At 47.6% G+C, this 20750-nt stretch overlaps 1 protein-coding gene and 2 long non-coding RNA genes across 6 annotated transcripts in view; 2 read left to right on the plus strand and 1 right to left on the minus strand.

Annotated features, from left to right (window-relative positions):
• Nucleotides 1-20750, minus strand: part of ASTN1 (astrotactin 1) — a 202717-nt gene that overhangs the window by 19050 nt on the left and 162917 nt on the right. For all 3 annotated transcript variants that reach the window (XM_034778724.1, XM_034778723.1, XM_034778726.1), the window contains exons 17-19: nucleotides 1728-1996; nucleotides 928-1061; nucleotides 72-223 (exon numbers count right to left, since the gene is read on the minus strand). In XM_034778724.1, the coding sequence (XP_034634615.1) occupies nucleotides 72-223; nucleotides 928-1061; nucleotides 1728-1996 (555 nt within the window). The remainder of the gene's footprint in view (nucleotides 1-71; nucleotides 224-927; nucleotides 1062-1727; nucleotides 1997-20750) is intronic.
• The window catches only part of LOC117881445, an 80362-nt gene that overhangs the window by 11629 nt on the left and 47983 nt on the right, over nucleotides 1-20750 (plus strand). The window lies entirely within an intron of this gene.
• Nucleotides 13916-17329, plus strand: LOC117881446. Its single transcript, XR_004646796.1, has 3 exons — nucleotides 13916-14719; nucleotides 15287-15411; nucleotides 16358-17329. It is a non-coding gene; the product is annotated as an uncharacterized LOC117881446 (long non-coding RNA).

Consider the following 20750-nt stretch of genomic DNA (forward strand, 5'->3'; position numbering starts at 1 on the left):
GCAAAGGAGGAGCCCGAGCAAAGCCCAGTTCTGGCTGCTGCAGGAGCAGCACCCTCCGTCACTGCCCTCACCGGTCTCCACTTTGGAATGATCCATTCGGTCGGTGATCTTCTCCTGACGGATGAGGTAATCGACGATCTGCACTCCGATTGGCGGCTCTGAGTGCTCCCATTCCAACACCACCAAGGTGCTGCTCGGCTCGTGCACCGTGGAGAGCCGCAGCCTGAAGAAAAGGGAAAACCAAGGAGGGTCAGACCCTGTGAATAGGCAGCTCCCGCCTGCCCCTAACAGTGCCATTCTTTTCTTCCCAACCCTCTTCAGTGTGGGGCTGGCTCCACCCATTGCTCCCTCTGAGCTACTGGAGACTCACTGTCCTCACAGGCTGGGTTATGCCCTGTGCCTCCCAGGAAGCAGGGCTGTGAAGACACGATCCGTAGGGTGGGGGGCAAAGGTGACCGGTGGGAGCCTTGCATGGCTGCCGGCAGCCCAGAATAGCCAGTGCACAGAGGTCAGGGACAGCTGCTTCCCCTCCTCATCCAGCCCATCCTGTGCCTAAGTTGCTCCTGCACTGGGGAGGAAAGCTGCAGCACAAGTCAAGCCTGGTGTAGTTTCCATTTGTGCAGACGTCCCACTGATTTCTGAGACTGCCCAGCCCTGCCTGGGGAAGGCAGCTGGTTTCAAGCGAGTGCTGCTGAAACCTTTATGCCACACAACTCCCCCGCACGCCAGAAACTCGTCACTCAGGGTCAGGGATCAAGGCCTTCTACAGGGTGGAGCGGGGGAAGCTTGAGCTGCTGCCGCCACCTGGCTTCCAGCTACACACTGGTTCTGGGCCTCTGGCTCCGGCACCTTGCACCAGCACCGAAGTCCCCTTCAAGAGGAATAATCTCTGCGGAGGGGGGTGAAATCAGCGTGGGAGAGACGTACACCGGGTGTGGGAGGGGTGCACAGGTTGGGAGCCCGTCGGCGCCAAAAGCACTCGAGTCGCACCGGCACCAGTCTTCAATGACATCCCCACTCCCGGAACACCACAGGGTGCTCATGGTGGCCTCCTGCAACAGCTGAGATAGAGAAGGAGGGTTAGGGCCAGGCAAGCAGGAACGGCACCCCACCCTCATCACCCGCTGTGCCGCTGGCATCTGAAACCCTGTAACTTTCTGTGCATGCCGCTCCCCACACAGCCCTAAGCGCACTGCCAGCAGCTGGGAGCTCTGAGACCTCCTGGCAAAGAGGGGACACAGAGAGAAGTCAAAAGGGATGGGGGCCATTCATGGGGTGGGGCAGAGGCGTTCAGCCTTCACCCATCTGCAGCTGGTTTCAAGTGGTAATTGCTGAACCAGGCCTGGGTCTGTTTACTCCCGCGCATGCTGAATGGTGGCTGGTGCTCTGACCTGATAAGCTGGATGGCAGCGTGCCAAGTGCCTGGTCACTATGGTGACCTCACACAGCCCCGCCAAGGCAGATGCCTGTCTCTGGGACGCTCTCTGGCAGTTCCTCACCATGTGCTACACCCCTTTAAGCTGTACTTACGTGCTCCACGTGGCAAACACCAGGCTGGCTCAATAAGGAGAGGTGGAAAGGCAAGTGGCAATGCTGCCAGCCAGCCACGCCACACAAGGGCTGTTTGTCATTCCAGGTCTGCCAGAGTCATTCGCTGCTAATAACCTCAGCTCAGCCAATCACAACCCTGCCACATTCTACCCCTCTCTCAGCAACTGGCTCCTCACCCTCTGGGTTTGGTTGTTGGTGACCAGCTCATAGATGGGCGCTGCTTTGGTGACCTCCAGCAGAATTGGCTCGGCTGGCGTGTCTGGGCTTGAAGTCACATGGCAAAGCGGGCATGAGGAGGGGCAGCGGCCTCTGCTCTGGCACTCCATGCGGACCCCAGCTGCCATCCGCTTGGTGCCCGACTCCGACAGGCTGGTGATGTATTCGGGGAAGGTGAGAACCTTGGGGTCCCGCTCTCGCTCCTCGGACTCGTCAGAGGGGGAATTGCCTGTGAAATGAGAGAAAGAGAGGGAATGGGAAATCAGGCCAACCCATAATGCCCTCACTTGTTCTCCCTCTACAGCCCATGGCTCTTCCAGTACCATAGATGGCCACACTTCACTTCATAGTCAGGAAATACTGCCTGGTGATTAAACCAGGGACCAGGCATCATGACCTCTGAGTTCCTTTCCCTGTTCTGTCACTGGCAAGTGACCTAAACGTCTCTGTGCTTCCATTTCCCCACATCCTGGCCTCCGGCTGCGGGTTTGCTTCTCCGGCTGCCCTCCACGCTGCTCACACGCAGAGCCTGAGTCCCCAGGCTATTTGCAAGTGGACTGAATTCCATCTGCAGTGACTGAAATCTCCACTGGAGGGAGCCTCTCTCCTGCAGATGGGTCAGGGGGGCATAGTAAGAGTAAAGGTTTATTCTGGCTTCCACTTGGACCTGCTTTTACATCCTGAGAACTTCCTTAAAAATCCTCCTTTTGGGGTGAAACGTTCCATGCTTGGTCTCAAGCCCAGGAGTAATTCTTGTTAGGTTTAAGGGAAATCCTTTTAGCCCTTTGTGGGTAAGAACAGAGTGAAAAGAATAGATGTTTTTCAATTTAAAACATTACAACTTTTTTGGAGGGGGGGAGCTTTATAAATTCAAAGCAAGCATTTCATCAGCTCTCATTCCACCCACTAGAGGGCAGTGTAGCACAGAGTCTCCACATCATGCATTTCACTTTAGGCTTTTATGTAAGACAACTAGGAAGACCTGATCCAAAGCCCACTGAATTTAAAGAAAAGGAACTTTGGATCAGGCCCCTCCTTTGGAAATTCTGGCATGAACCTCTCTGGACCTCAGTTCCCCCATCTGTAAAATGGGGGATAATGACGCTGACCAACCTTTGTAAAGCACTTTGGAATCTAGGAGTGGAAAACATCACAAAGCATTATTATTATTAATAGGTTTGGCAGGATTCATAGTTTCAAAGATGCTACAGCCAGAGGGGACCGCTGTGATCCTCCAGGAGGTCAGAGTAAATAATACAGACTTCCCAGAATTCATTCATGTTTGAACCAGAGCATGTCTTTTGGGAGAAGGAGGGGTGGGGAGAATCCAACCTTGATTGAAAAATTGCTAGTGATGGACAAATCCACCACAACCCTTGGTAAGCTGTTCTAGTGGCTAATTACCCTAATTGTAAAAAACGGGCACTGACTTTTCAGCCTGAATTCTTCTAGCTTGAACTTCCAGCCGTTGGATCTCATTATAGCTTTGTCTTCTAGCCTGAAGAGCCCATGATCAATTTTTTAAATGTTTATCTATTTCAATTTTCACAGTTATGCAAAATTATGAGTTTTAAGCATTTTTTCTATTTGTATTAATTTAAATGTTCACAGTTGCAAGCAATTATGGGGGGTTAGATAATATTTATTTAATGACAGAAGTTGCGATTCAAAAAGTTAGCTTTACAACTGTTAAAAAACACAAACTGTCAACATCAAATGTCAAAATATACAAAGTAACTATCCTTCAAACAAACTCTAGTAAGTACTTACTTTGCCTATTTGTACATTTCTATCATCATTGATGGAGATGTTTTTTCATCAGTTTGTGTTTATATGGTGAAATCAATATTCACTGAAAAAAATCTAATCCTGCCAAGCCTAATTATTAAGTAGTTAACATTGTATGCAAGTCCCGTTTTTATTAATAGCCAAAAAGGAGCACTGCAATAGTTATAAGAACCATTTTATTTTCCTCCCCAAAAACCTCTCTCCTTGTTCTCTCTCGGAAATCTAGTTTTGACACTTGTTGGAAAGGTGGATAAAAATCACTTATTCAAAATAAATAAATATATAAATAAAAATCAGATTTTTTTTTATTTTAAATTTAAAAGATGATTTAAAGTTAAGATTATTTAATTCAAATATTTTTTTAAAAAAATAAACCTATTTAAAATTAAATTTGAAATTGACAATCTATGTGAAGGCTTAAACTTGCTATAATGTATTCAAACCATTCAAATTAATAAATAATATTAAGCAGTCTGTATTTGCTGCTGAAGTTTAAAGAAAGTCAAATCACTGAACTGGTAGCTGTCACTGGCTAAGCACCTGGAACCAGTTTGCTGAAGGGCTAAACCAGCTTTTGATAGCAGTAGCCTCTTCTGCAGCAAGAATATTTTCTTCATTTCAACTTATTCAACTGGTTCAGTTCAATGACTACTTCAGTCAAAGTTGAGAAACTGGCAGTTGAAAAATCAGGAAAGCTTGTTTTCTATATCCAAGCAATAACTAAAAACAAAGTACAAGAAGATGAGATCTACTAATTCTAAAATCTTTCAGACCATTCCTTCTCAATCATTAATTCAATCATGATCTGAAGCAGAAGGGAAAGCGGGAGGGTAGTGGAATACAGAGAGAGACCACACATCTTGAAGAGCATCTAATTATAGGTAAGTAACCTCCTCTTCTTCTTTGTGAGCTGGTCCCTATGTGTACTCCAAATGTGGGTGACTGGCAAGCAGTCGTTGGGAGGTGCAAAGATGCAGGCGATATAGATTACCATAATGCTGCCATTCCAAAGGCTGCAATTTCAGAAGTGGCTTGCACTTCGTGAAGGGATGGATGCAACCCCAAGTTGGCACCTTTACAAATGAACACTAGGCAGCCACCAAAGGTTTGGGAAATAGATGAGGATGGTGTCAATGATGGCCGGCAACTCTTGAACGTCCTGTCAAAAGTGACCTTTAGCCGGTGGATGAGATTGGGTGGCTGACGTTGAGGTGGATGGAGCTGCATACCTTGGTCTTTGCAATGTCTGATAATTACGTGGTGGTGCATATGGTCGTTAGCGGTAGAAAGGTTGTAGAAGAGGCATTGATATAGACACCTGTTTATGATGTTTCTTCTTTGTGGCCTGAGTATAAATGCCTATGGAGTAGAGGGTTGACCTGGAGTCATAACTAGTGCAAAGAATTGACTGTCTTTTCAATAAAGAGATTAGCTGGGTCAAAGGGTAAATGCTTGATGTTGTTCTGAACCTTGAACCCTGAACAGAGAAGCCATGATTCACTCCACAATACTACTGTGGTTGCTCTAGATGTGGTATCGGCCACGTCAACCGCAGCATGGAGTCAAATTGTTGCCATGAGTCTACCCTTGTCAACAAAGGTTTGGGAATTGGGCCCTTTCCTCCTGAAGGCGTGTATCTTTAAACTCCAAGAATATGAAGTAGTTCATAAAATCATACTTAGCTAACAGGGCCTGGAAATTAATGATTCTAAACTGAACACTGGTGGATATGACCGCTTTTCTCCCCGGAAGTTCAAGGTGTTTAGTGCCCTTGTCCACAGATGTGGTCTTGGAGTGTGGTTGCCCAGATCTTTCTACAACTGCTTGTGCTACTAGGAAGTTGGGGGCAGGGTGGGTGAACAAAAATTCTGCCCCTTTTCAGGGACAAAGTATCATCTCTCAGCTACTTTGGGAATACAGATGCATGACGCAAGCGTGTGCCATACCACCCTGGCTGGTTCGATGAAAGCCTGGCAGAGCTACCTGATTGGGTCCACTGGGCTGTAGGATGTCCAAGAGTGTATGCTGCATGCCATTAACTTCCTCAAATGGGATCTGAGGTTCAGATGTCACCATCTGCAAGAGTTCTTGTATTGTCTCTGGTCACCAGGTGGGGATGGCAAAGATGGCGCAATTGCCCATTGGGTGAGGATGATGATACACACCCGAGTAACGCTGATACCAGTGGATCTGGCTCTCAACATCTTTCTCCTCTGTATACTCCGGCAGAGCCTGTTGCTATTGTCTGGGGGAAGAGGGCTTGTGAGACTCTCACACAGATGCAGGGTGCCATGCATATCCCATGGACCCCAACAGGGCCAGTATATTGTGAAGGCTGGCTGGGAGGACCCGAAGGCATCAGGTCCCAGTTGTCTTTGTCTGGTTGGAGGATGAGTCCAGAAAAGTCTAGAAGCCCTGTCCAGGCTAACCTTCATTTATGGAGGTGATGGTTCATCCTGAACATTAGATTGAGGAAAAGGTAGAATCTAGTTCCATGGTAGTACTGTCGCTGCTTGCTTGTGGATGGAGTAGGGAAGCAGCAATCTTTCCCTGAGGTGGATTCCACTTCTGGTGTTGAAACATTCCTCAGAAGGACTGGACCTGAAAGCAGAGGAGATTGTGGGTACAGAAGAGTGAAGATATCCTCCAGGAAGGTATAAATCTCAATCTACCCTGGTCCTGGTAATTGGTATTGTTGGATCTGGTGTATCCATGGGCTTAGTGGTTAGCAGGTACTTACAGGATCGGGCTCGTACTGTTTAAGGGAGAAGAGTTCTGCCTGGAGCTCTTTGTCGGTGCTGGCAGATACTGATTCTTCAGTTTACTAACTGGTACCGGAGTTGATACCTTTGGTTTCTTGCTCCGGAGTGCCTTACCCTCGTGATTGGGTGGCTTGCATGGGCCTAGGTCTTTAGGACTGGAATATGAGGACTCACCAGATTTGGATGGAGTTGGGGAGGGACCCTTTCTCTTGGGAGCAAATCCGGAAGGGGATCTGTTCTTGTGTCTGTGAGAGCATCCCCTACTCTCATGAGAACCCAAGACAATGGGTCTTTGGCTTTATTAGATCTGGCCTCTGCCCTGAAGCTAGTGCTCGGAGGAGCGCTGCTCAAGGGCCTGGATACGACTGGAGTCTCCTAGCTTTGTCCATCAGGTACTTCCTCAGATAGAGCTGTTGTCCCTCTCAGGTCCGGGGAGGGAAGGAGAAGCAGATATTTCACTTGGAGGAGATATGAGCCTCCTCAGAGCAGTAAAGATAGTGCTGGTGGTCACTGCTGACCGAGATGGAGGGAGGACAGGAGACAGTTCTTAAATCCAGAACTCTGGGCACAGTCCCCCGAGGGGGGAAACAGAGAGAGTCTCAGGGCAGGGAAAAACTAGTCTACACTAACTATAGACAGACTACTAAAAACACTAAGAACTATATACAATTATGTTTACAGATAAGAGAGACAATGCAAAGATAGCTACAGACACAGAGGATTCTGAATCAAGCCATGTGGTGGTAAGAAAAAACTGGGGAGAGAGTCAGCTCACACCTCTCCTTATCCCCTCCTCAGTGCTGACCACGAGGAGCTCCAGGGCAGAGGTGTGGACTAACGGACATTACTTGCATGATTTTCCAGTCTCAGGTGCATGGGGTGGATGCGTGCCCACGGGTGGAATACACATAGGGACTAGCACTCGGACAAAACCACATCAATTCAATTCACTAACTACCGATAATACTTACTTCACTTGGTTTTAAATACAAAATAGATTTTGATAATTACTTTTCTCTTATGTATCCAGCACACTTTAAGGTAGGTTTATTTAACCAATAACAAACTAATTTTAAATGCTGTTTTGTGCATTTTTAATTGAAATCCAATTTCCAGCCACATGAGTCTTGACACAAATATAAAGTAAAAAATTAAGTAAATAAGCAATGTGCCATTCACCATTTTCCAACATAAAAAAATAGATAACAAATAAGAATCTGAATGAATAAATGTGTATAGATATAGTGTATTCTCCTGGTTAGCAAAGACCCCATTTGATGAAAAGGCTGTATTTCATTGTGAATAAACATTTTTTAATGGTTACCAACTAAAAAGTATGAATGCAAAACAAGATTAAAATGGCTGATTTAGATCAAGGGCTCCTGCATGTTGATTTAAATCATGATTAAAATTGCTGACTGACATCACTTTGATTTATATGAGACCGCTTTAGTGAGGGAAGCAGAATTGCTTCTTAACGCAGTGTTTTGCAGAGTCCCTATGATATCAAAATAGCTCGAGATACTCTGAATGGTCTCTGCTTGCTATTAACCAAGTGCACCTATACCTACAGTGTTGCAATATATTCAACAGCTAGAACAACCTACAGCAAAGAGACCACTAGGTGGTGCTGTGACGCCATGAATTGTTCCAGGCCTGGGAATAGCATACGACAGCAATGATTTAAAAGACCTATTTAAGATCAATTCCACTCCTGCAGCAATGTGCAGTATAGTTCCTCCAAAAGCTCCTGGATCAAACAGCAGAAATGAGCTGCAGGCTGATATGAGGCAATGGGCTCATGTCCTCGGAAGCTGGACAATCTCCACTAACAAGTGAATTAGGTGAAGTGTCTTTCTTTTCAAGGAAAGTTTCTATTGAATAACACTGCATGGGGTGAAACAGCCCAATATACCCGGGGGGAAATCTTCAAATGAAACTTCTCGATTGAAAAGAAAGGCAGCGAGCTTTTCTTGCTGCTGCTGCGCTCTGAAAATATGAGGCCAGATTGTCAAAAGACCTCCCCACCCAGCAGCTCCTGCTGTCTGTGTGCGCATGTTCTCTATGCAAGCTGCTGGGTGCTGAGACGCCTGAAAATCCCACCTGGAAGGGAGATCCGTATTAGATGCTGAGCAGACATAGTAAGTGTCCCTCAAGATCAGGTGTAGAAAGTCCTAATCTGGAACAGGGAACTGAGAAGAGCGTGGGCTCCATCAAAGAGGTGCCCAAACACCAGACAGCTCTCCCTATCACCCAGAAGGGCAAGAATGTGCTGAACTAATGTACCTTCTCCAGCACCCGATCGGGCCCTCCTTCAACATCTACTGACTTCACGTGTGGGGGTGCGCTTAGATCTGAGGAGACGATTAGACCCTGATGCCTATTAACCCCTGTTCTTCCTGCTTTCCCTCACCTCTACCTCTCCTTTGTGCTGGAGCTGGGAGCGAGCTGCAAAAGAATCTAGGCAGGGTTGAGAGTGGTCTAGAGCATTGCAAGTGCAGGTGGCTGCTGTTCTGGGCAAAAGCAATTGAGCCCACTGTCCTGGTTCACCACACATACATGGGGGTGGGTGGGTGGATGACAGAGAGAGAAGGAGAAGAGACGCGACACACGAGAAGGAGAGGAAGAAAGGCTCTCCAGCCTCCTTGGCTTCTACCCAGCAAAGACAGCAGCTGTGCCCAGCTTCCTGCAAAGCCAAACAAATCCTGGCAGTGTGCTTCAGGATTGGCAGAGCGCATCTGGCTTCTACCTGCCGAGTGAGAACAAGACACGGAGAGAGGTGGAACTAAGTATCCCAGCGGGATTCAAGATGCTCTAATCCCTGTTAGCAGTGGGGGAGAGAGTAGTGCGTGCGAAGGGCTGGCTGGGGAGCAGCTATCTGCTTGTTCTGGGACTGGATCCAGATTTTGTGTACATATAGGACTCTGAACAACATCATCAGTGTAAAGAGGGTAGAGACAAGCCAGGTTTGCAACACCCAGAGCGGCATGGGACAAGGGAGGGTTGGGACCTGACTGCTTCTGCCTACACCTGGAGGCAGCGTGTGAATTTAGCACTGAAATCCAGCAAGGTCACTGGCAACAGGAGCTGGGGCTTCTTGGCAGATGTGGGACATAATGGAGGGCACATAAAAGTCTAGAGCAGGGGTTGGCAACCTTTCAGAAGTAGTGTGCCGAGTCTTCATTTATTCATTCTAATTTAAGGTTTCATGTGCCAGTAATACATTTTAACGTTTTTAGAAGGTCTCTTTCTATAAGTCATGGAGATATACAGCTATCTCATAGAACTGGAAGGGACCCTGAAAGGTCATCGAGTCCAGCCCCCTGCCTTCATTAGCAGGACCAAGTACTGATTTTTGCCCCAGATCCCTAAGTGGCCCCCTCAAGGATTGAGCTCCCAACCCTGGGTTTAGCAGGCCAATGCTCAAACCACTGAGCTATCCCTTCCCCCTAACTAAACTATTGTAGTATGTAAAGTAAATAAGGTTTTTTAAATGTTTAAGAAGCTTCATTTAAAATTAAATTAAAATGCAGAGCCCCCCAGACCGGTGGCCAGAACCCAGGCAGTGAGAGTGCTACTGAAAATCAGCTCGTGTGCCGCCTTCGGCACACGTGCCATAGGTTGCCTACCCCTGGTCTAGAGGAAGAGCCCATCTCCTTCATTTCCCACCAGTTGGGCTTAGCAGTTGGATCCCACAATACCTTTGCCTTACAAACACTCTTCTAGCTCTGTCTAAAAGCTATTCATCCTGCTGCTGTGCTGGGCAATGTCTGTAATCTATAAACGATGCTCTCTAAAGGCATCTCACCTCTAGCTCCTTGAGCTCTTGGCCTTCCCTTCACTTCAAACAGCCACATCGCTTCTCTCAATCCTGTCCCTTTGGGATTTTGAATAACTCACCGAGTTGCCCTTTTGCATCTCTTCCTTTCCAAAGGACATAACATCCTAGTCAATACCCAAGACCCTGGAATCCTTGACACATTCTCTTTGCCCTTTGCAGTAGCTTCTCAATTTCTATGATGACCTTCTCCTAATACAATGACCACGGTGGAGCACAGTATTCCACTCATAATCGGGCAGTCAGCGGTCCGGATTCACATAGGACTGTCCTGATTTTGAGCAGGCCATCCAGTAACTTTGCTAGCAGGACATCAAAAGTGTCCCTGAAACATCTCTAAGGATCTTGTGTTACAGCATGGCATTGCAAGGTGACGATGCTGGCTTGCGAGATGGAGATATTTTGTAAACTGATGGCCCCGATGCAATAGTAACAGAGTCACAACAGTGGAGCAGGGTGAATTTGCCCTTGGGGATGATCATGTTATTATTTATTTCCATTTAAAATAATGCAAAAGTTCCCATGCACAGGCTCTGAGCTCCCAGCCCATAACTTACAATGCAGGTCAGGAAAGTCTCCTGTTCTACCAGGGAACAAGACCATCATCAACTAATAACTAAATAAGTGGCAACACAAGATGTTGTAAGAGTCATTTCCTTCAATCTGCCAGGTATGATTTTAAGGTATTTCCACCATCAAAACCAACACCAGCCTATCTAGCAGAACTGGAACATAAAGGGTTTGACTCCTAAGCTGATGGTCAGAAACCACCTCAGATCTGCAGTGCCCGGAAGTTGTTCCCCTCCGATAGCCGTTTGACAGCCTGTGTAAAAGGAATGGTGGTTCCCATCTTTGCAAGCTGAGATTGGGCCAGCCCAGTTACCTGAGGGACAGCCTCGCCCTCCATGACTGTCACCTGTCACGACAGTCGCATCACACTGGAACAGCAGAGCTCGAGAGCGACTCACCTGTGTGCAGGAGCAGGGGCTTTCACAATGACGACCCCACAGATATGGGGCTCATTCCTGGGAAAGGTCAAGACGGCTGGATGGCTGAGAGTCTTGTTGCCTTCAGAGCAAAAGGCAAGGCCCAGCATTTTGAGACAGCCTTCCCTCCAACCTTTCCATCATCAGGAGACAGCCTTCCCATCAACAGGAGACAAGAGACCTTGTCACCTCACAGGATGGAGCAGAATTTTCAAAAGAACTCAGCTCCTCTTTGGGTCTCAAAATAAGTGGTTAGATCTTCAAAAGAGCTCATCCTGTTGGATGCTGGGAGCTTCTGAAAACCCACCCGCCAATGGCACAGCGGGAGCTGCCAACTGCTGGGCGCTTTGGATAAGCTCACTCTTATTACGGCCTAAATGAGAGCTGAGCTCATGAAAACCTGGCTTCGCGCTCTGTGGACAGGCCCTGAATTCACACGGAGAAAGAAGAAAAAAAAAACGGGGAACAACAGAAGACAGGCTCTCCAGTTCAAGCTGGAAGAGCCGCGGAGGGTTAGCAGATGTCTCATTCCAGCCTCCTGCTGGTTGGTTTGGGAATTAGCTCTTTCAGCGATGCACCGTCGCTAGTGGTGTGTCGCCAACCGTTACTCTCTCAGTCTCCATCGTCCTCACAGTCAGACCCACATCACTCCCGGACCGCGGCATCTGCTTCTGGACACTGCCCTCTGGCTGTGCCTGCTCCGCTGGCTCTCCCCCCACTTCCAGGGGACCGGCAGCTTCTGGCTCTATCACTCGCCTCAATGGCTCGCTGCAGTCCTCAGTCTAGCCTCTTCCTCCAAGGACTAACTGCAGTCTGGCTTAGCCACTCTCATCACTGGCAAATGGGGGGGGGGAAAAGGGGTGGGCCAGGCCTGCTCGCTACTCTGGGCCCCAACCCAGGGACCCTCTAGCAGCAGCCACTTACTGCCCTCCTCAAACCCTCCCTTACTGCCTACTTCCCTGGGCCACTTCCCTGTAGTCCCAGCACCTTCTCTGCGCCGTTGTGTCAGGGCCCCAGTCTGGCAGTTGTCAGCCTTGAGCCTCCCAGCCTCTGCTGACCCAGCCCAACACTGCTCTGTCTTAGGTGCTTCTCTAAGACAGGGGTGGGCAAACTATGGCCTGGGAGCCACATCCGGCCCTTCAGACATTTTAATCTGGTCCTCAAGCTCCCGCTAGGGACCAGGGTCCAGGGCTTTCCCTGCTCCGGCGCTCCAACTAGGGAGCGGGGTCAGGGGCTTGTCCCACTCCGCATGTGCTGTGGTTCCATGCACCTCCTGGAAGCAGCGGCATGTCCATTCTCTGGCTCCTACACGTAGGGGCAGCCAGGGGGCTCCGAACTCTGCCCCCGCCCCAAGCATTTCCTTTGCAGCTCCAATTGGCTGGGAACTGCTGCCTGGCTCTCGCCCCCTCCCACACCCCAGCCCCCAATTTCATGAGCATTCATGGCTCACCATACAATTTTCATACCCAGATGTGGCCCTCGGGACAAAAAGTTTCCCCACCCCTACTTTAAGAGCCAGTTGTTCTCCCTTTGCCCTCCAGGGAGAGACTGCCTTCCTCTCTGCCCTATAGCCTTCTTATAAGGCCCAGCCTGGCCCTGATAGGCTGCTTTCAAGCCTCCACTTGATTGGCTCCCAATAAGCCCTTCCATGATTGGCTGGGGCTCTGCACAGCCTCTTTGGCTTGCTTTAACCCTTTCCACACCAGAGTGGGGCAGCTGCCCCACTACAAGCCCATACTCTTGGGGGGTCTGACATGGATGGGGGGCTTGGTTAGCCTCAGAAGGAGACAAGTCTTGCGTTGCTCAATGGTGATGGTTTTAGAAGCTGCCCTGATTATCTGGCTGCTGTCCCAGCCTCCTGAGTTAAAACACCGCTTCCTCCCCATACGCTCAGTGCGCTGGGGGTCCAAAGCAGAGGGACATGGGGAGAGGGCAGGTGATTAATGGAACCTATTATGGACAATGCCTCTTTGTACAGGCTGGAGGGGCATGGAGAAGGCAACGTGAGCAGTGGCTAGAGCCTCCCAGTCTGGAGAAGGTGGCATCCTTCCCCCTTCTTTCACTTGACCCAGGAAACTCTTAGGCCCCTCTCCAGCCTGTATTCATCTCACTCTGCAGCAAAGGCCCGTGCAAGCCCCTCTGGCCTAGAGGTGAAATCCTTTCCACAGGACACCACATTTCCACTCAACGATCCCTAGGTGGAGCTGAGCCCTAACTGCGCCCCTAAGGCTCTTCCTGGCACCTTTGTGCTTCTGATCCTGGAGCATCTGGGACAACGACCACGAACTAAACAACGACTACAAGGAGCAATCCGGAGATCCGCGGCCTAGGAGCTGCCCGGTGGGGAAGCAGCTAGGAGAGTGGGTGGGAAATGGGAATGGTAATGGTAATGAGGCTCTGACTTCACACACAAAGTGTTGAGGCTGCCATGCGCCATCCCCAGCTCCAACAGCGGCAGCAGCCTCTGCCACCGGCACAAACACTTGGTATTAAATTTATAACAGAAACCAATTAAAAGATAACAAGAGAACACAAGAGAACATATGCTCTGGATCGCAAGAATTTAAGTGTTTAAAAAAACCCACGACCTCCAGCTATCACAGGGAAAGTGTCAGTATTGTTTCGAAAGGCCCACCGACTATTTCAAAACGCGTCTCTCCAGCCATTAGCGACTAGCTGTCATCGGCCAGGTGATCGGTACAAATGGGGAGGGTGGGATGCATGCGATGACCCAGGAATGCTCCATCTCTGGGTGGGTTGGGACAGGATCTCAAATGAGTATTTTGCTGCATGTGAAGTATGTTTTCTCGGTCCCTGCAAACATCAGCAGGCGGCTTGCAGGCCTATGGATCTTTAGAATGATTCCACGCTTTCTTTTCCAGACTAGGCCAGAACTATTTTGCAGCAGGCCTCGCAAGGAATACTGGCAGGTCTCTTACTACTTAGCAGTCGCTGCAAATGGACGGCATATGTACATGGATCCAATCAGCTCTTTGCAAACAGCCTCTCAGCTCTCATGTACTTTGCAATGAACAATCTGGGCAAATAAAAAGGGACACGAGACAAACCAAGGCAGAGTCGAGTAAGTCTGCAGTAGTGTAAAAACTTTCAGCCAGGTGGTGCATAGCTCTGCGGGAAGGGTGTGAGGACTCCTAATCCACCTACCATCACCCTGCATTGGCAAGAAGTGCAATCCGGATCCTTGCATGCCCGGCCCAAAAGAACCAGGGACTCTAGTGTAATTGCTCAAGCATTTGCACATGCACTCAGCAGGTTCTGCAGTAGGAGAGCGTGGGTCTTTGTCCCCCTCTAATGCTTGGTCAACATAAGAGGTTAATAGATCAGCTATAACTTCTAGCTAGAAGACTTAAGCCCAGCTCCTCAAAAGTATCTAGGTACCTAATTGCCATTGATTTCAATGAGAGCTGAGAAACAGCTAAGACATGTTTATCTTGGAATGCAAATCACCAATGCAAAGTTCTAATTGCTGCAGGTTAACTGCATGTTTTGCATTTTACCACGAGTCCGTGGGATCCGGATGGAGAGAGAAACATTTCCCTGGCCAGCGTAACCCACTGGTGAGTGTTACTGGTCTCCATCTGTATCAATCCACAAAGGACACAAGTTGTTTACAGGCCCCGCTAGGGAGACTTGGTTCTGTAGCTCAAGCTACAGCAGCTCACATATTTTGCTCGGAAAGTCTCCAGGTCAGTCCCTGGTGTGCTGACCAAGCCAGCGGCTGTCACACCAGCATGGCCAGGAGTGGCTATGAAGCCACATTTTCAGGATTTAGTAAAGCTGGTGATATTCAAATCCCCAGGCATCTCTCCTGACCATTCAGTTTGCTAGAGCCGGATGGACTGACATGGCAGTGGCTCTCTCTGTGAAACTCCAGTGCACCTAGCAGGAAAAGGGGAATAGGTGGGTAGTTCTTGAACTTCCAGGGCTTCTCCTGGCATCTACTGAGGTGTCCCTTTTTTCTCCCACATGGACAGTATGGATTTTCCCTGATTCTTTCATGTAACTGGCAGAGGACGTGGGAGGTGCTTCCGATGAAAGAGGGACCCATTAAAAACCCACCTGGCTGGCATGAGAAAGGGAACTTTGATCTGCCGGCCTGTCTCATTGTCATTTGCTTTGAACAGAGAGGCTGACAGATCCTTCCCACTTCAAAGAAAAGCGCATTGATGTCACTTAGCTGGAGCTACCGGAATGCCCACTCCACAGGAAGCACTCGGCATGGGACAGTCATTTTCTTGGACATGAAAAGGTAGGATTCACGTGTCATTTCTCTGCCCTCCAGCTGGCAACCACCCGACACTGGAAAATGACGCTGTGGCCAAATTGTGCGTTGGGCCACACCAGCACCAAGCCTGAGTAAGGCTCCTGAAGTCAACAGAGAGCAGAACGTGGCCCTACGAGACATAAGGATTAAACCAATCCCCCCATCTTAAATTGGAGGAGATGCTCCTGCCTCCTTCAGCTTCAGCCGGCAAGGACGTCACGGCAAGAGATGTTGCAGTGCTGTGGCACTGAGCTGCCAGGGGTTAATATTACATGGCAGCATCCCAGGGGCACTGAGGACGAGGTCAGCAGGAGGTCAGATCCTCTGCTGGGGTAAATTAGCACAGCTCCACTGATGTCAGTGGGATCATGCTCATTTACACTAGCCCCTGGGGTTTAGCATGGAATCATCGACCACTCAGGGTGCAGGAGTTCCTATAGGACAACCACGTAGGGTGGGAGGGGATCTTCAGATCACCAATAGTAGTTAAGCGAAGGATGTTCATTGTTCAGGGCTTTGTTTTTGCTGTAGCTGGAGATCATACGAAAGCAGTTCTAGTTACAGTAGAACCCCTGTTTTACAAACCACCCTGGGATTGAGGAGTTCATAAAACTGAAAAGATCATAATAATGAGCATCTCAAAAGGATGGGAGGTCCAGTGCCTAAGTTGCAGAACATTCACTGCATCGCTATCTTCATGTCCTTCACACCACTGCAAAGTGACTTCCAATGCACTGAAGGCACTGGAACGTGAAGAGATGGAGACTTGCTCTTCATCTCGTGTGATTTGTTTTCCCCCGGCCAAGAAAAAATGGTTTGTGTAACTGGTCGTTTGTAAGATTGATGCTCATGAAATCGAGGTTCTACTATGTTGCTACGATTACTTGTCCCTAGGGATTATGTACTTAATTTCTCTCTTGGACCTCTACAGTACTGCTGATCTGGGCAGGAAGCAGCATGAGAGAAGGAAGAGGAAGTAGGAAGAGTTACTCAGGACTGAGTTGTTCAAAGTCAGCGTTTGCTCTAGACACAGAGCCGAGGGCTAAGTCTGATGAGGAACCTTTGGACTCCATCAGCACAGACTGCACATTCACCCCAGAGGCCACTTCCCTGGAACTTCAGCCCACAGTGTGATGCCTGCAATTGACAATCATTACAAGGGGGGGTCAGAGAAGAACCAGCGCCTCAGTTAATAAGTCAGTTTGTCTCCATCTTCTACGCTCAATAGAACTTACTGTTTAAACATTTTGCCGAGAAATAGGACAGTGCTAACCTCACTCAGAAACCCCTGCAAACAAAACAAGCCTGTTAAACCAAAAAGGAGAAAGGGCACTTCTTAGCTTCCCCATTGTGCTGTAAATGGACCACTTTGGGACAGCTTTGCAGGCGCAGGAGGAAAGCAGCAGCCACAGAGAATGGTTTGTCTCTTGCAATTTTTCAATCAATATCTGGACATTCACCAACTAAAAGCTAAGAGGAGAAAGTGGCAGGAGTTGGAACAGGAGGGAAGCTGAAAGGAGATACTGTACAGGAAGGAAGGAGAAGACTGCAAGGCCTGCAGAAAGGAAGAGACCCCGGTGAAACGGCCCAGACTGGAGGGGAAAAAAGGAGGAAATAGAGGAAAGAAAAGTCGCTGTGCTCAGAGAGATCCGGCCGCTGAACTACAGTGGACTTAATACTAAAGAGGGTGGTGTGACGTTCCCCTCTGGTGTTATCTGGACCAGTGATCTGCTAGGTCACTCCAATCCTTGACTCTGGGAGCCAGCCTTACCCTGCTCTGCTGTGAGGACCTCCTCTCCACCGGGCTGTTCACACACATCCTCTGGCACATAAGCTGCGTCCAGCTACTTGCAAGTGAATGACACTAGCCAATATCTCCAGTCCCAGACACAACCCTGGGAACCTCCATCTTGCAGTGTCCAGTTATGCCCGCTGGATGCTGCAAGCTTATATAAGTTCGTCAATTTAACAAAGAAATTGATATGTACCAGGCTTGTTCTCCCAAGGGGATTCTCTGACACACTGCAAACCAAATGCACTGTTTCAGGTAGAATAAACAAACAGATTTATTAACTATAAAGGTAGATTTAAGTGATTATAAGTCAAAGTATAACCAGTCAGATTTGGTTAAATGAAATAAAAGCAAAACGCATTCTAAGCTGATCTTAACACTTTCAATGTCTTTAAAAACTTTGATGCTTCTGACCACAGGCTGGCTTTTCAGTCAGGCTCTCCCCTTTGATCAGCGTTTCAGTCGCTTGGTGGTAGTGGTGTCTGTAGATGTAGGTGGAAGAGAGAGCATGGCAAAATGTCTCTCTCCCTTTTATCATGTCCTTTCTTTCCTCTTGGCTTTGCCCTCCCCCTCCCCCCGAGTCAGGTGAGCATTACCTCATTGCAGTCCCAAACAGCCCAAAGGAAGGGGGTGACTCCCTCGAGGGTCTAATAGATTCTTTTGTTGCTGCCTAAGCCAGTGTCCTTTGTTCCTGTGAGGTTGGTCTGGGTTTGTCCTATCCATGTCCGGACGAGGTGTGAACTGCCTCTCTGTTCTTGGAGAGTTTTTGCATGGGCTTGCTTTAAGTCACGAGGATACATTTTCAGCCTCATAACTACCCGAAAATATAACCTATAACCTTACTGTAACAATTACTATAACATCACTATAACAACCATGCTCAGTGCATTATGAGCCTTTCGAAGACACCCAACATGACAAACTTTGTATTGGATACCATACAATCATTTTATAAAGATGAACATGGGGGTGTAGGGTGTCCCCCGAGGTACAGAGTGTCACAGGTGGCTTTGGGCAAACCCCTGCTTCAATAGCCGTACGAATCCAAGTGATCCATCCAGAGTCCCAGAAAGGTGAATTTCCCAAATCAGACCCATGCATAGAAGCCGAGTTTCCATCATGCCAGGACGGAGCAAGTCCCATTATTTATTTTAGAGCCAGGAGTTTGAATCTCCAAACTTAGAGATGAAAACCATCTATTAGATTGTCTAGTTCACTTCTTGCAAGTGCACTGTTGTTCCTTACAGTACAAGTCAGGCAAATTCCTGCTGGCTGTAAATAGTACTCCCATAACCTGTAACATTCACCTGAATGGGACATAAGAACGGCCATACTGGGTCAGACCAAAGGTCCATCTAGCCTGGTATCCTGTCTTCTGACGGTGGCCAGTGCCAGGTGCTTCAGAGGGAATGAACAGAACAGGCAATCATCAAGTGATCCACCCCATGTTGTCCACTCCCAGCTTCTGGCAAAGAGAGGATAGGGATACCATCGCTGCTCATACTGGCTAATAGCCATTGATGGACCTGTCCTCCATGAATGTATCTTGTTCTTTTTTCAACCCTGTTATACCTTTGGCCTTCAAAATATCCCCTGACAAAAAGTTCCACAGGTTGACTGTGCGTTGTGTGAAGTAGTACTTCCTTTTGTTTGTTTTAACCCGCTGCCTATTAATTTCATTGGGTGACTCCTAGATCTTGTGTTAGGTGGAGGAGTAAATAACATTCCTATACACCTTCTCCACAACAGTCAACCTTTCATAGACTTCTATCATATTCCCCCCCATTAGTCATCTCTTTTCCAAGCTGAAAAGTCCAGTCTTTTTCATCTCTACTCATATGGAAGCTATGGCCTTCTCTGTAGCTTTTCCAGTTCCGATATATCTTTTTTTGAGATGGGGCATCCAGACCTGCACACAGTATTCAAGATGTGGGCATACCAGAGATTTATATAGAGGCAATATGATATTTTCTGTCTTGTTATTTATTCCTTTCCTAATGGTTCCTAACATTCTGTTCATTTTTTTGACTGCTGCTGCACATTGAGCAGATGTTTTCAGAGAACTATCCACAATGACTCCAAGATCTCTTTCTTGGGTGGTAAGAGCTAATTTAGACCCAATCATTTTGTATGTATAATTGGAATTATGTTTTCCAATGTCCATTACTTTGCATTTATCAACACTGAATTTTGTCTGCCATTTTGTAGCCCAGTCACCCAGCTTTGAGAGATCCCTTTGTAACTCTTCACGGTCTTTGAACTTAACTATCTTGAATAATTTTGTATCATCTGAAAATTTTGCCACCTCACTATTTACCCCTTTTTCAAGATCATTTATGAACATGTCAAACAGCACTGGTCCCAATACAGACCCCTGGGACACTACTATTTACCTCTCTCCACTCTGAAAACTGACCATATATTCCTACCCTTTGTTTCCTGACTTTTCATCAGTTATTGATCCAAGAGAGACTTTCCCTCTTATCCCATGTCTACTTACTTTGCTTAAGAGCCTTTGGTGAGGGACCTTGTCAAAGGCTTTCCGAAAGTCTAAGTATGCTATATCCACTGGATCACCCTTGTCCATGTGTTTATTGACCCCCTCCAAGAATTCTAACAGATTGGTGAGGCATGATTTCCCTTTATAAAAACCATATTGACTCTTCCCCAACATATCGTGTTCATCTGTGTGTCTGATAATTCTGTTCTTTAGTACAGTTTCAACCAATTTCCCTGGTACTGAAATTAGGCTTATTGGCCTGTAATCCCTGGGATCGCCTCTGGAGCCTTTTTTAAGAACTAGTTTTCCATTAGCTATCCTCCAGTCATCTGGTACAAAGTTGATTTAAATGCAAGGTTACATACCACAGTTGTTAGTTCTGCAATTTCATATCTGAGCTCGTTCGGGACTCTTGTGAGAATACCATCTTGTTCTGGTGACTTAATACTGTTTAATTATCAATTTGTTCCAAAACATCTTCCAATGACACCTCAATCTGGGACAGTTCCTCAGATTTGTCACTTTAAAGGAATGGCTCAGGTTTGGGAATCTCCCTCAGCAAAAAATGCATAGTTTCTCCGCAGTGGCCTTATCATCCTTGAGTGCTCCTTTAGCATCTCAATCATCCAGTGGTCCCAACTGACCAGTCTGGTAGGCTTCCTGCTTCTGATGTACTTGAAATTTTTTTTTGCTGTTAGCCTGAGAGTCTTTGGCTAGTTGCTCTTCAAATTCTTTTTTGGCTTTCCTAATTATACACTTGACTTGCCAGAGTTTATGCTCCTTTTTACTTTCCTCAATAGGATTTAACTTCCAATTTTTAAAGAATGCCTTTTTGTTTCTAACTGCTTCTTTTACTTCGTTGTTTAGCCCCGGTGGCACTTTTTTGGTCTTCTTACTAGGTTTTTTTAATTTGGACAAAATTCCTTCCTACTGCACCTTTGAAAACATCAAGGCAAATCAAGGAAATCACTTGTATTTTGACCTTAACCACCAGCAGCCACAGCTTTCAGTAGAAAACATCAGCATGGACGT

The sequence above is a fragment of the Trachemys scripta genome, chromosome 8 (genome assembly GCF_013100865.1).
Source record: "Trachemys scripta elegans isolate TJP31775 chromosome 8, CAS_Tse_1.0, whole genome shotgun sequence".
In the NCBI taxonomy this organism is placed as follows: Eukaryota; Metazoa; Chordata; order Testudines; family Emydidae; genus Trachemys; species Trachemys scripta.